Source organism: Panulirus ornatus, chromosome 9, assembly GCF_036320965.1.
Source record: "Panulirus ornatus isolate Po-2019 chromosome 9, ASM3632096v1, whole genome shotgun sequence".
Lineage (NCBI taxonomy): Eukaryota > Metazoa > Arthropoda > Malacostraca > Decapoda > Palinuridae > Panulirus > Panulirus ornatus.
This window is the reverse complement of record NC_092232.1, coordinates 28,522,003-28,535,557: the sequence shown is the minus strand read 5'-3', so window position 1 is coordinate 28,535,557 and position 13,555 is coordinate 28,522,003. Positions and strand designations below refer to the sequence as shown.

Sequence of the window (13,555 nt, the reverse complement as noted above, 5' to 3'; positions counted from 1 at the left end):
AGCACGACGGCCAGAACCTTGAGCACGACGGTCAGAACCTTGAGCACGACGGCCAGAACCTTGAGCACGACGGCCAGAACCTTGACCACGACGGCCAGAACCTTGACCACGACGGCCAGAACCCTGAGCACGACGGTCAGAACCTTGACCACGACGGTCAGAACCCTGAGCACGACGGTCAGAACCTTGAGCACGACGGCCAGAACCTTGAGCACGACGGCCAGAACCTTGACCACGACGGCCAGAACCTTGAGCACGACGGCCAGAACCTTGAGCACGACGGCCAGAACCCTGAGCACGACGGCCAGAACCTTGAGCACGACGGCCAGAACCCTGAGCACGACGGCCAGAACCTTGAGCACGACGGCCAGAACCTTGAGCACGACGGCCAGAACCTTGAGCACGACGGCCAGAACCTTGACCACGACGGCCAGAACCCTGAGCACGACGGCCAGAACCTTGAGCACGACGGTCAGAACCTTGAGCACGACGGCCAGAACCTTGAGCACGACGGCCAGAACCTTGAGCACGACGGTCAGAACCTTGAGCACGACGGCCAGAACCTTGAGCACGACGGTCAGAACCTTGAGCACGACGGCCAGAACCTTGAGCACGACGGCCAGAACCTTGAGCACGACGGTCAGAACCTTGAGCACGACGGCCAGAACCTTGAGCACGACGGCCAGAACCTTGAGCACGACGGTCAGAACCTTGACCACGACTGTCATAACCCCTGAGCACAAGGGTATAACTTTCAAACATGACGGTGCGACTCTTGAGTGTAATGACCTGGCCTTTGACCCAACCCTCAAAGGTCAGGTCAAAGGCCAGGCCATCTACTCAAGTGTAGTACCGTTGTGCTCAGGAGATTAACTGTTCTCTGTCGTCAACAACAGACATTTTTCTGTCCATCCAGCGTAGGGGCAACATGAGGACCTGCCAGCCACACCATGATACTCTCCTTAGCCAGAGCTGGCACGTCGGGGTCACCACCACCAGAGGACAGACCAACCCTCTCATGTGGAGGTCCTGGCTTCCAGGATATATTGAAAATTACATAGGCGCTCAACCACCTGCAAGATAATCTATTTCCCTAGTTACGATAATCTATTTCCCTAGTTACGATAATCTATTTCCCTAGTTACGATAATCTATTTCTGCAGTTGCCATAACCATAAAGTTGAACTGTTGATGAACAAGTTTACTAGACAAGCCTGACTGTTGAACGAACCAGAACACCTCTGGAACAGCCTTTGTGTAAGGATCACAATAACTTGTATCACATGTCAACATTCTAATGGACCAGAAATCATTCTTCAAACCCCAACGTTACCGAAATATGTATACATATATTCCGGTGTCTAGTTCACCACCGGTCACCGACACGGGTAGATAAACTTAATGTATTTTTAGCGAACTTCTGAGTGAACACAATGGTAGCCTCACTACCATCCTGCCACAGTGAACACAATGGTACCATCACTACCATCCTGCCACAGTGAACACAATGGTACCATCACTACCATCCCGCCATAGTGAACACAATGGTACCATCACTACCATCCTGCCACAGTGAGCACAATGGTACCATCACTACCATCCTGCCACAGTGAACACAATGGTACCATCACTACCATCCTGCCACAGTGAACACAATGGTACCATCACTACCATCCTGCCACAGTGAGCACAATGGTACCATCACTACCATCCTGCCACAGTGAACACAATGGTACCATCACTACCATCCTGCCACAGTGAGCACAATGGTACCATCACTACCATCCTGCCACAGTGAACACAATGGTACCATCACTACCATCCTGCCACAGTGAACACAATGGTACCATCACTACCATCCTGCCACAGTGAACACAATGGTACCATCACTACCATCCTGCCACAGTGAACACAATGGTAGCCTCACTACCATCCTGCCACAGTGAACACAATGGTACCATCACTACCATCCTGCCACAGTGAACACAATGGTACCATCACTACCATCCTGCCACAGTGAACACAATGGTACCATCACTACCATCCTGCCACAGTGAACACAATGGTACCATCACTACCATCCTGCCACAGTGAACACAATGGTACCATCACTACCATCCTGCCACAGTGAACACAATGGTAGCCTCACTACCATCCTGCCACAGTGAACACAATGGTACCATCACTACCATCCTGCCACAGTGAACACAATGGTACCATCACTACCATCCTGCCACAGTGAACACAATAGCCTTTACTTTCCATTACTATTTTTCTTCCCTCATGGGAGGGATCATCATTTTTACACTGCCATTTATTCATCGTTCAGCCGTACGTCTGGTCTGGGCTGATAACCAGTAGAGGGTGTTGGTGTTCCGCCTATAGTGCTGGTCTACATCTACAGGGCAAGTCTACAAGATACATGGCTGGGTTTACAGGTTACAGGGTAGTTCAGGAGGCTACAGGGTCAGTTTACAGGTTATATGAATGGTTTATAAACCATAAGGCTGGTCGGCAGGCTACCATTCTGGTCTACAGGCTACAGGGTTGGTCTCTAAACCCCATCAGTCGACAGTAAACCAAACCTCGTTAGAACCCTCTCCCTGAGCAACGACTGTGACCTTACCATTACCAAATGATCTCGTCCCATAGATGGGGCTTGACCTGTATACATAGTCAGTGGTCTGCCTTGTGAACATGGCCAGTCGCTTCCTCTCCTCATAATCTACTACTAGTAATAACCTCCCTCACCGCTGCTACCAGTCTGACCTATATCCATTACTAGATGTCTGCCCCACACAAACACTGACTATCCCATTATTCATTGTCAGCGGTGCTTAAGGAAGTATAATTACAGATCCTGGGGTAGTATAGTAGTTATCAGACTTGTGGCAGTATAGTTACTGATTCTGTGGCAGTATAGTCACTAATCCTGTAGTAGTATAATAATTGATCTTGGGGTAGAATAATAAATGATCCTGTGGTAGTATTATCATTCATCCTGTGGTAGTATTATCGTTCATCCTGTGGTAGTATTATCATTCATCCTGTGGTAGCACAGTCACTGATCCTGTAGTAGCGTATATTGGCCCGTTTGGGTTTGTGGCCAGAAGTCCCTACAGTTTCGGACGCCAACGTTTCGTATCATAAACATTTCGTATTGTAAACATCCTAACCTAACCTATTTCTCTGGCAGTATATGCCACAGGTCCTTGTGCTTCTCATGGTCTTAACACTCCGGGATCCTGACCCCGGCTGTTGTGAGCACAACATTCTCCACATGGTGCGGGAAATACACCCCGCCTAGACCGGGTCTAATTAGAGGTGTGTACTGAACCTGCTGACTGTGCTCACCAACGACCCAGCTTCTGGGAGTTATGAACGTGGAACATCGTCGTCGACAGATGTAAGGTTCTCCCCTGGTGATGACTGGAGAGCGGCAGCTGCTGAAGGTGACGACGGAGGAGGAGGAGGAGGTTCTTGGGAGGTATTTAGGAGACGCGTCCTTACACATATCCATAGATTAGTACCTTGACGAAGGCAAACTTTCCGGAGATGTTCAGATACCAGACTGCTGGAGGGTACAGTGTAGACGTCAGGCGTGTGGCCCGCGACTCCTGGTGGGGGGGCTCATGATAGGCGGGGCCCCTGGTTCCCCCTCCCCCCTCACGGTCGTCAGAGGCTGCTTATTACGGAATGATTGTGATGAATCATCGCCCTGGGAGGGAAGGGGAGTCTGGCTCGGAGTTGGGAAGGAGGGGGAAGTAAGGCTTGGAGTGGGGAGGGAGGGGTAAGTCAGCATGGAAATGGGGAGGGAGGAAGAGTCAGACAGGTAGTGGGGAGGGAGTATGGGCAAGGGGCAGTGAAGGCAGAAGGAAGGGGAGTGAATTCCCTCTCCCTCTGCTACACGACCCTCGCCGCCGACATCGTTCGCTGTAGTTTAGCGGCGTGTGGGACGCCACGTCCCCTGCCGCTACAGCCCACATGCAGTTGTAGCGGCGTGTGGGACGCCACGTCCCCTGCCGCCGCTACAGTCCACATGCAGTTGTAGCGGCGTGTTCGGGGAGGTACCAGTCTGCACCGGGCCAGCAGCGTTGCCATCAATCGGTTATCAATACCTGTGGACCTTCCCATGATAACATGACTGGCGGACCTGCTGGCTGGCCACGCCTGCCTGGCTGTGTGAGTGAGCACCGGTGTCGTGACTGTGTTACCAGCAGACTTTTACACCCGTGTCGCCCCGTCTCTTACCTTGGTATATACATACGTCTTAACCTCATGTATATCCATGTATACATACACATCCTAGTTTACGCCAGGTACCCATTCATGGGCCAGCCCCAGGAGGGAGGACACACAGCTGGGTTGGCCGCCTTGATTCGAATCTTGGCTCGTTGGACTGGCGGATCGCAACGCTGACCACAGCACCACGGAGGGAGGGTCTCTGTCTACACGTGGGTTGTTCAGGTAAAGGAAGGCAGAGGGTAAGACCAGATGACAACACTTTGGTACAGTGAGCCAGGGTGATGGCTAACATCCCTCAACACCATCTGCGTTACTCTGAGAGTCTGATACTCAGATGGGTTGAGTCATCTGTCATGATGATCCTACTGTCCACACGTCACAGATGGCGCTGAAGGCTTCCTTCCTCCATCTGTCGTGATAACCCATCTGTTTGGGTGTCAGTGCTATAGTGATCAACTGCCTACCTCAGTCGTCTTCTTATCTTTTAAGGTCCGGTGGCTAAACAAAGAAGAATGTGATTGTTATCAGGTCTGATAATACCTTTTCTTTCGTGCCTTTTCTTTTGTCATTTCAAAGTTAACGATCCTGTATCATCCAGGTTGTAATAACTTGAGAGTAAATAAGACATACCAAGAGGCAGCGACATTATGTACCAACATGGTGGCAGACATGTGTCAAGGCGACACTGATGCATGACTAACAGCCACTGAGGTGGTGTCATTCCTTGACAGTGCGCCAGGCAGTTTAAGTATACAAATGGCAACAAGAGATGTATGGCAACCTGCCACTGTGTGGTGCTGACTGGCAACAGAAAGCTAATGAAACATGGTTCGTCCCTCTTTCCTTGTCCTACCCCCCTTACAGAAGCCTGTTAAAGGTTTCCCCCTCTCCTCCCCCCAACTCCTCAGCAACGAAACCCCTGTGTAGCCTCCCTCCCCCCACAACACACAGAGAAGCCCTGTGAAGCCTCCCTCCCCCCACACAACACAGAGAAGCCCCTGTGAAGCCTCCAACGGATTAAACTTCTTGCGCGTCTTTTTAAAAATTCACCTCCCAAAAATCCTATTTAATCTTGGTGGTTGCGGCTGGTGCAGAGGGGTAACTGGGGGGTTGGTAACCCCTCTCCCCCAGGAACACCCAAACATCTGCAGACGCGAAAAATGATTTATATTCTGATGAAGAAATGCTTCCCATGATGAGATCCCCCGTTTTCTTCGTGTGGATCACATTATCATTTCGTGGTCCCGCCTGTAATGTGTCGTAACGTAACCACATTTATCTATCGTCGACTTGGTTACACGAATGTTGCTTATTATGTTTTGTTTTGATGGTACAGCTTTGTTAGTATGGTAGTTTGACAGTACGGCTTTGTTAATGTTATTTTGACCGTACACCTTTGTTAGTTTGACTATAAAACTTCCTTAGTATGGTAGTTTGACTGTACAGCTTTGTTAGTCTAACGGTACAACTCTATTAGTATAATAGCTTGACCGTACAGCATTGTTAGTTTAACCGTACAGCTTTGTTAGTACGTTACTTTAACCGTACACCTTTGTTAGTATGTTAGTTTGGGCCTCACGGGCTCGCTAACCAGTAAGTTCTCACTGAGCAACCCTGTGATCGTGTGAGGCTGGTCATCACCATCACAGACCCGCCACAGTCAACTGCAGTGAGGAAGGTTGGCAAGGAAGAACACTACACTTAGTGATGCCTTTATTGGAGCTAACTCTATACAAGATGTGTGAAAATATAAGGTTATACCTGCAAATATTAACCGAAGAGGACAAACTACCGGTCCAAGGCCAGTGGATACTGGAACATCAAGCTTGTTAAGGAGGAGCCCGTCTCAACAGGCAGTTAGATAGTTAGTGAGGTGAGGGGGGGATGGGGTGTATTTCGTAATAGAGGCAAACTGTTACCAATGTGGGGTGTATAGTTTGGTCATTATCATATTCTCAAGCTCATTGTACATTATTGCATAAAGTTAGCATGAAATTAGTGAGATAATTATTTTTTCTGGTTAAGTTTTGATTACGAGGATAAAGTCAGCTTCTGATGATGTTAGAGATAAGTTAATCCCCTTCTCCACGATAGAACGACCCTTGAACACGATGGTACGAGTCCTCTCGAGCACGATGGTACGACCCCTGCGGGTTAAAATGCCTCAGCCATCACACCCAAGGGTCGTACCGTCGTGCTCAGGGAGTCGAACCATTGTGATTCACGGGTCGTCTCGTTGTGTTCGATGGGGGTCAACCAGACCCGTGACCTCTTGATCCTAACATATGCTATGAGTCTACGTGGGTTGACCTGTGACCACAACAACTGACCAACAATACTAAGACAGGTCTTGTGTGGGGGAGGAGGAGGAGATGGGGTGGGGGGTCAGATGATGAACACACTGTAAACCAAGACAGAATATGTACACAACCACAGGGCTCGTACATACACAGCACAAACACACTCTGCAAGAAAACAAATGTCACACACACACACACACTTTTTTTTTAAGACTAACTGAAAGGATTCTTTTAATCTAAAGTCATTTTTAATGAAGTAATGACTGTCACATAGAGAGTATAAACATTAATTATTCCAAAGTGTTATAGTCTTACAATCAAGATTGTTTAAACATCTTAGGAGCAATAGAGGGCAAAGTTATATATTTGGACTACTTCATTTTTTCAAACCTAATGGTTTAAACAACTCGAGACCAAATAAGATTCTTAAAAACATTATTTCCAGTTTTTACTTGTACAAAAAAAGAGAAAGTCAAGAATTAATCCTGTTTTCTTGCAGGAGTTGTACGAACCCAGAGGAACTCAAGCTGAGCTCTGGTCAAACCGTGTGGGACCTACACTATATGGTACAGAGACAAGGTCAGTAAAGTATATGTAAGCATTAATAAAGATCTATGTACCTTAATCACTTAAAAATAATATCAAAATATACATATTACATTTATTAGTAGCTCTCCTAATTGTAACTACAAAATTAGTCTCTACGTGAAGAAAATCATTAGTCTCTCACAATGTCAATAATACTGACTGTAGAACAGCAGGCAATATGATGTATGAATTGGCAGACTTAAAGATTAATACAGCCTTATGGGTTAGTACATTACAGAAGAGTGTAAAATTGTTATATAATACTGAAGACTCCAGGCCTTATACTGTATATAATATCCCACTACTGAAGACAATATAAAACTCCAAGATTAATATTTCCAGATATAGTGTGCATTTACATTTACATTTACAAAGAACATGACGACCTCAGAGGAAAGTTGAAAAGACATGGGGAAAACTATAGATCCGGAAAGAGTTTGTTCTATCAACGTTTAAGCCATGAAGATGAAAACGCCCTGATCAACCAGCGTCAGACATACATAGTCCCATAGCATGGCAAATACTGTTGGTAATACACAGTTTGGATGTTTCGTTATGAGCAACGTGCATGACCCAGCGGGCAGGCACTATGATCATGTGCTCCACCTGCACCTGACAGGATTCGTATAGTTTTGAAAACGAGTTTTTTTTCATCTTCCTCCGTGAATGATGGGCACCTGTCCACCTGCGCCGGGTCGTGCAGGTGGGCAGGTGCTCACATCCACACCTGCCCCAGAGCGAGCAGGTGCGCAGATGTTGATCATGTCACGCTGAAGGGGTGAAAACTTTGTTATCATACGACCAGATTTAAAGATAAGACAGATGTTTGATATGACCAGGTTGAACAGATGTCTCAGCCGTCCACATCTGCACACCTGCGTCGCTCGAGGGACAGATGTGTGCATATATGCAGTAACACCCTCTTTTGAGACAGTGGCGTCTATATATATATATATATATATATATATATATATATATATATATATATATATATATATATATATATATATATCGTTATAAGATCAACTGTTGTATTGACTATAAAATAAGAGAACATGGGAGGCGACGCTCCACCTGTTGATGGGACTTGGAGTTCCCCTCACTTACAAAAGCCAGACCCTTGAGCATGACGGTACGACCCCTGGATATGATGACTTGGCCTTTGACCTGATCTTGAAGGGTCAGGTCAAGGGTCAACCTCATCTTACCTAAAGGTCGTATCTTCCTGCTCAAGGGTCGTCACGTCGTCACGTTCGAGGAGTTACGGGAAAGTCCCACGAGACGCGCGCGTCACACACCCCCCCCGTCACAACGTACGCGCGCGTCACCCTCCGTCACAAATGTACGGCCGGGCAACGTACCGACTTCCTGCATACTGAGCGAACAAAACCCATGGGAGGCCAGGCGAGGTCATGACCTTCCTGACCCACCCACATGCCACCATCTTAAAACCTACATGGGTCAAAGGACCAAAAGGTGCTGAAAGCACGTGACGTGCCTGACCTTAACACAAAAATGCAGTGGGTCATCCTCTGGAAAAAAAAAAAAGACATTTGACTTACGTCACAAATCCAGCAGTTCTGACCATATTGATGCCAGGGTGGAGGTCAAGCCCTTGACCTCATGGGTAGCGGGGGAGGGGGGGAGAATGAGGGAGGCAGGGGGCGTCCAGCGCCGGGGGGGGGTCGTGGTCACCCCACCACCTGTTCACCGGGAAACACGAATACTCTCATGTGGTCTGGGGGAAGCTGTGGTCTCCACATACGAGCTGTGGTAGAGTGGGTCACTCAGCCCTGATGCTGGCTGGTGTCAAGCTATTAAAAAAGCTATTCCTTAAGAGCTAATATCATGGTTCCTCTGTCGACCACTGTAGGTAGGTGGGTCGTACCGTCGTGCTCGAGGGTCGTAACGTCGTGCTTGAGGGTCGTACCGTCGTGCTTGAGGGTCGTAACGTCGTGGTCGAGGGTTGTAACGTCGTGGTCGAGGGTCGTACTGTCGTGGTCGAGGGTCGTACCGTCGTGGTCGAGGGTCGTACCGTCGTGGTCGAGGGTCGTACCGTCGTGGTCGAGGGTCGTACCGTCGTGGTCGAGGGTCGTACCGCCGGTGGTGGTGGTGGTAGGGATGATGGTGAAGGTGACTGTAGTACAGAGGGTTATGGTGGGAGACATGAAAGTAGTGTTCGTGAAGATCATGAAAGCTGTGGTTGTTGTCAGCGGTGATGGTGGTAGTTGTGATCGTGGTGGTGGTGGTGGTGTCATGAAAGTAATGGTAGTGGTGGTTGTGAGTGATGAGAGCACAGCACAACCCAGTCGTCATCATCCGCTGCTGCTGCTGCTGCTGCTGGACGCATTCGTCAAACTTCTCCTCGAGTGGCTGGCAAGATGTTGTAAATGGCGCGTACAATGTTCAGTGCGCTATCCACGTGTGTGTGTGTGTGTGTGTGTGTGTAAACATTAGGCCGACCCCAGTGGTGTCTTTGTCGCCAGGTTTAGGAACCGCCACGCCTCACCCACGCATCGAGAGGTTACTGATTAAGGATAGTCTTATAATATCACTTAGCGGCGAATGAAAATCTAGATTGTACGAATAATGAAAGTGACAATTAATGTGATAACGAAAATGTATCAAGTGTGGAAAAGTGACCGAGTGAATTGGTGGAGTAATTAACCAAGGAAACCAACAATAACTTGGTAATACAACCAATGGTTGTGCTACATTACTCACTACAGGAACGAGGGTCAATGACAGTAAGTGTCCAACCATCTGGTAGACAGTTTGCCCAGCCCGGGAGACATAAAGTTAATATGTTCTAGGAATCCCGGTAAGCCACACCTCGCTCTGCTACACAACATGTCTTCATAAAGTGTGCAAGATTCGTCCACCTGTAAAGGTAACGAGCCAATAATATGTTTACAAGAGACTGATAATTTCACTTCCAGCAGGGCACCAGTAAGATTACAGCAGTAGGGGACGAGTGTCAACAGCAGTAGTGTGTGTACGAAAACTGAGCCGTACCAAGGACGTAGGCTGGGTGCACCGCGCAGCATGTGAATAGTGCACATATAGGACGACTTGGCCTAGGGAACGTGGGCCGTCGCTGAGCAACGATTGCCGCACGCCCGGATCCCGACGTACGTACAGACCGAACTGACCGGAAGGACACGTGTAACCAGTTGACGTTCCCTTTAAGTGAACTTTTATACCACCCGGTGACTAAACAGAGCCGCTAGTTAGTGTGTGGCAGGAATTACAGTGTACTCCTTGTTTTGAAGGGTTCATTAACTAAATTTCCCTTATACTCGTGAATTAGCGTTTTAGTTATTATTAGCAGCTGTGTTAGGATGCATGCCACATTATTTCTATATATGTCATTAGGATTAGATATCAAATGTAAGAACAGAAGCGGCCTTTCCTTGACCTACAGGAATGTGAGTGGTCACAGTATGCTTGGCAGTCCATTGGCCTAGTTGGGTCATGAATGTGTTCATTAAGGGGGTTACTTAAACCATGACTTATGGACCCCCAGGGTAATCTGACGCGATCATCATCAACTATCAAGTAACGTAGTAACAACTCATTACTTTTTTCTTAACCTTTATATATATATATATATATATATATATATATATATATATATATATATATATATATATATATATATATATATCATACGTATATCAAAAATCTAATAAATCAAACACACCTTTGTTATCATGAGCGAGTGCCATGCGGCTCTGAGAAGCAAGACAGATGTGAGCCCAGTTCTCGACCACTGGCCACCTGTACAACTACAACCTCACCCGTCATCATACATCACAACACTGCTATTCGACACGAGCGACCTCAGTATTTATTAGTTCGTCACAAGAATAATACATCGATCTTTTTGTATACGAGTTGAAAGGTATTTGTAAATTCTGGGCTGGAGTTCCTTCACCATGTCTGGCGTGTTCCGTTGGAGGAGGCGAGCAGAGCTGTGCACCATCTCCTCCTGCAGCACATACCGAAGGTCTCCCACACTACCGCCCAACCACACCCCAGCCCTCACTCCTCCTGCAGCAGCTACAGTGGTACCCTTGGTGGTGGTGGTGGGCATGACAACCATGGCAGTGATGAAGGTAACCATGGGAGGGTGACGGGATGGAGCGGAGGAACCCTTGATGGTACTATGTGTATGGTAGTTATGGCTGTGATGGGACAGTCATGGTAGTTTGTGGTGCTGTGCGTGAGGGGTGGTCATGACGGTGGTAGTCAGTGTGAGGAGAAGCCATGGTAGTGTGTGTGTGTGTGTGTGTGTGTGTGTGTGAGAAATCATCGTACATTTCCCATTCAAAACATGAGGTTTAATGATCACTCGTGGTCGCAGATAGGGACAGTATTTTTGCGATGGGATCACTCAGTCCGCTGTCGTCCGTCGGTCATGAGTCCCACCTTACCCTGCAACATAACGCTGGTCATGAGGTGAGAAGTATGGATCAGATACTCATGAAAGTTGACCCAGTTGTTAACCAGTATGTGAGGAACTGACTGACGTAAGAGCCATAACTGTGAGTCCAGGATCTGTCCCTGAGTTGTGACACTTACCAACACGAACATTCCACCTGTGGTCATGGTACATGATGGTTCTCATGGTTACCAGACAACATCATCTCGAGCCATCCCTATCTCGCTCAGTACCTGTGCCACACTGCAGGCGACACACGGATTCCCAGGAACAACAGTATATTATATTGAAGAATTTTCCCCGTGTCTGCTGTGAGGGTAAAGATGAGGAGCTCCGCTGACACTGGGTGTCAGTCTTGGGATCGGCGTCCCCAGCGTCAGGAGCCGGACTGACTGAAAGCAGGTAATCAGCCACGTCCTCTCCCCGGTCACCAGCAGCTCCCACACTACCTGCCTGACACATGACATATCCCGTGATGACACCGTTTCCCCCCCACAAGGTCACTCACACCTGCTGGAGGCTCCTCATCTCCCCTGCATCGCCTGCGTCAACGTCGTCAAACATCGTACAAAATTATCATAAAGGCTTACATAAACATGGTCATGTCCTCCACTTCATCAAGGTCACCTATACTAATTTTACCGGCAAACATTAAGGTCATACCGTCATTTAAGGTCACAGTGCATGACCCCAGGCACGCCGGACTCCTGGCACGTCGACCCTTCACTCCTTCCGTGTTAGAGGGACACACCAGCCCTCCGGCAGTAGAGCGACATCTTATACACAACATCATAAACTTTTAAGTGTTAATATCATGTGGTTAGCGACGGTCGTCAGACATGCTCTGCTGACCCGGTCAGGTTACTGGCTCCTTAGGAGTTGTTAGGCGGAGGTAAGACGAGGTGGTGGTGGTGGCGGCGGCGGTGGGCGTGGGCGCGGTGAACTGAGAGAGCGGTGGGCGGGTGGGCGTGCTAGCTAGCCGGAAGGTGGGTTAGTCTGTCAGCTGGGCTAGCTGGGGGTGTTAGCTGGTTCGCTGGCTGCGACAGAAGTGACCCTCTGGTAGAGCTGGAGGGTAGAGTTAATCTTTCCTGGGCGGGGGGCGATGCATTAAGGCTGGCTGGCTGGTGGGCGGGGTATGGTGGAGGGTGGTTAGCTTCTCGGGTCGGGCGGGGCTGCTAGTTGGCGGGCAGGGCTGAAGGGCTGGGTGATGGGCGGGGGTTAGGGTGAGGGAGTTAACCCAGCAGGGGAGGGCGCCAACCTGGACCAAACTGGGGGTCGTATGAGCACTTCCAGACCCGGTCGTTGACGCTGTAGTTCATCAGCTTGGCCATCTGGATGCTGCCCTGCAAGACACAGACACACACACAACGGGTCAGTACTGGTAATGAGAGAGAGAGAGAGAGAGAGAGAGAGAGAGAGAGAGAGAGAGAGAGAGAGAGAGAGAGAGAGATTCTACACTACGCCAAAAATGAGAACTGTGATTCTCTAGTTTGGTCACCACACCACGCAGAAGCTCGGATAGCTGCCAGGGAAGATGTAGAGGAAGGCAGAAAAGATGGTAAAGAAAATTCAGGTGGCTGATTTACAGCCAGAGGTCAGGGGCCATAAATCTTCCACCGTGGGAAAGAGAAGAGGAAGAAAAAACTGATAACGTCAACGAACAATTCTTCCAATGTTCCACCAGATGATATAGCGTGAAATTCAGCAAGACTTGTTCGTCAATACGTACAGAATTAATGTTATAGTATGAGAGGGGCGGATGCAAGGCACAACTGGGTCATGATCAGGTTGTGAATGTGGACAACATACATGAGTTTCAAAAGTTGTATCATAACAAGGAATGTTCAAGAGATGGGGGTTGGGGAGGGTTCCACAAATGTAGAACTCACATCCTCTTGTACAGTTCAAGTATAATAAGTAATTCCACACAAGAATACAACGTTATTGCATTCACTTCGACCTTAGACCATATATATAC

At 48.3% G+C, this 13,555-nt stretch overlaps 1 protein-coding gene across 2 annotated transcripts in view; it reads right to left on the bottom strand.

Moving 5' to 3' along the window:
* Positions 1 to 5,945: 5,945 nt before the first annotated feature.
* LOC139750302 (kielin/chordin-like protein) overlaps positions 5,946 to 13,555 on the bottom strand; it is a 436,266-nt gene continuing 428,656 nt past the window's right edge. For both annotated transcript variants that reach the window (XM_071664925.1, XM_071664926.1), the window contains exon 7: positions 5,946 to 12,920. In XM_071664925.1, the coding sequence (XP_071521026.1) occupies positions 12,810 to 12,920 (111 nt within the window). In that variant the 3' untranslated portion in view covers positions 5,946 to 12,809. The remainder of the gene's footprint in view (positions 12,921 to 13,555) is intronic.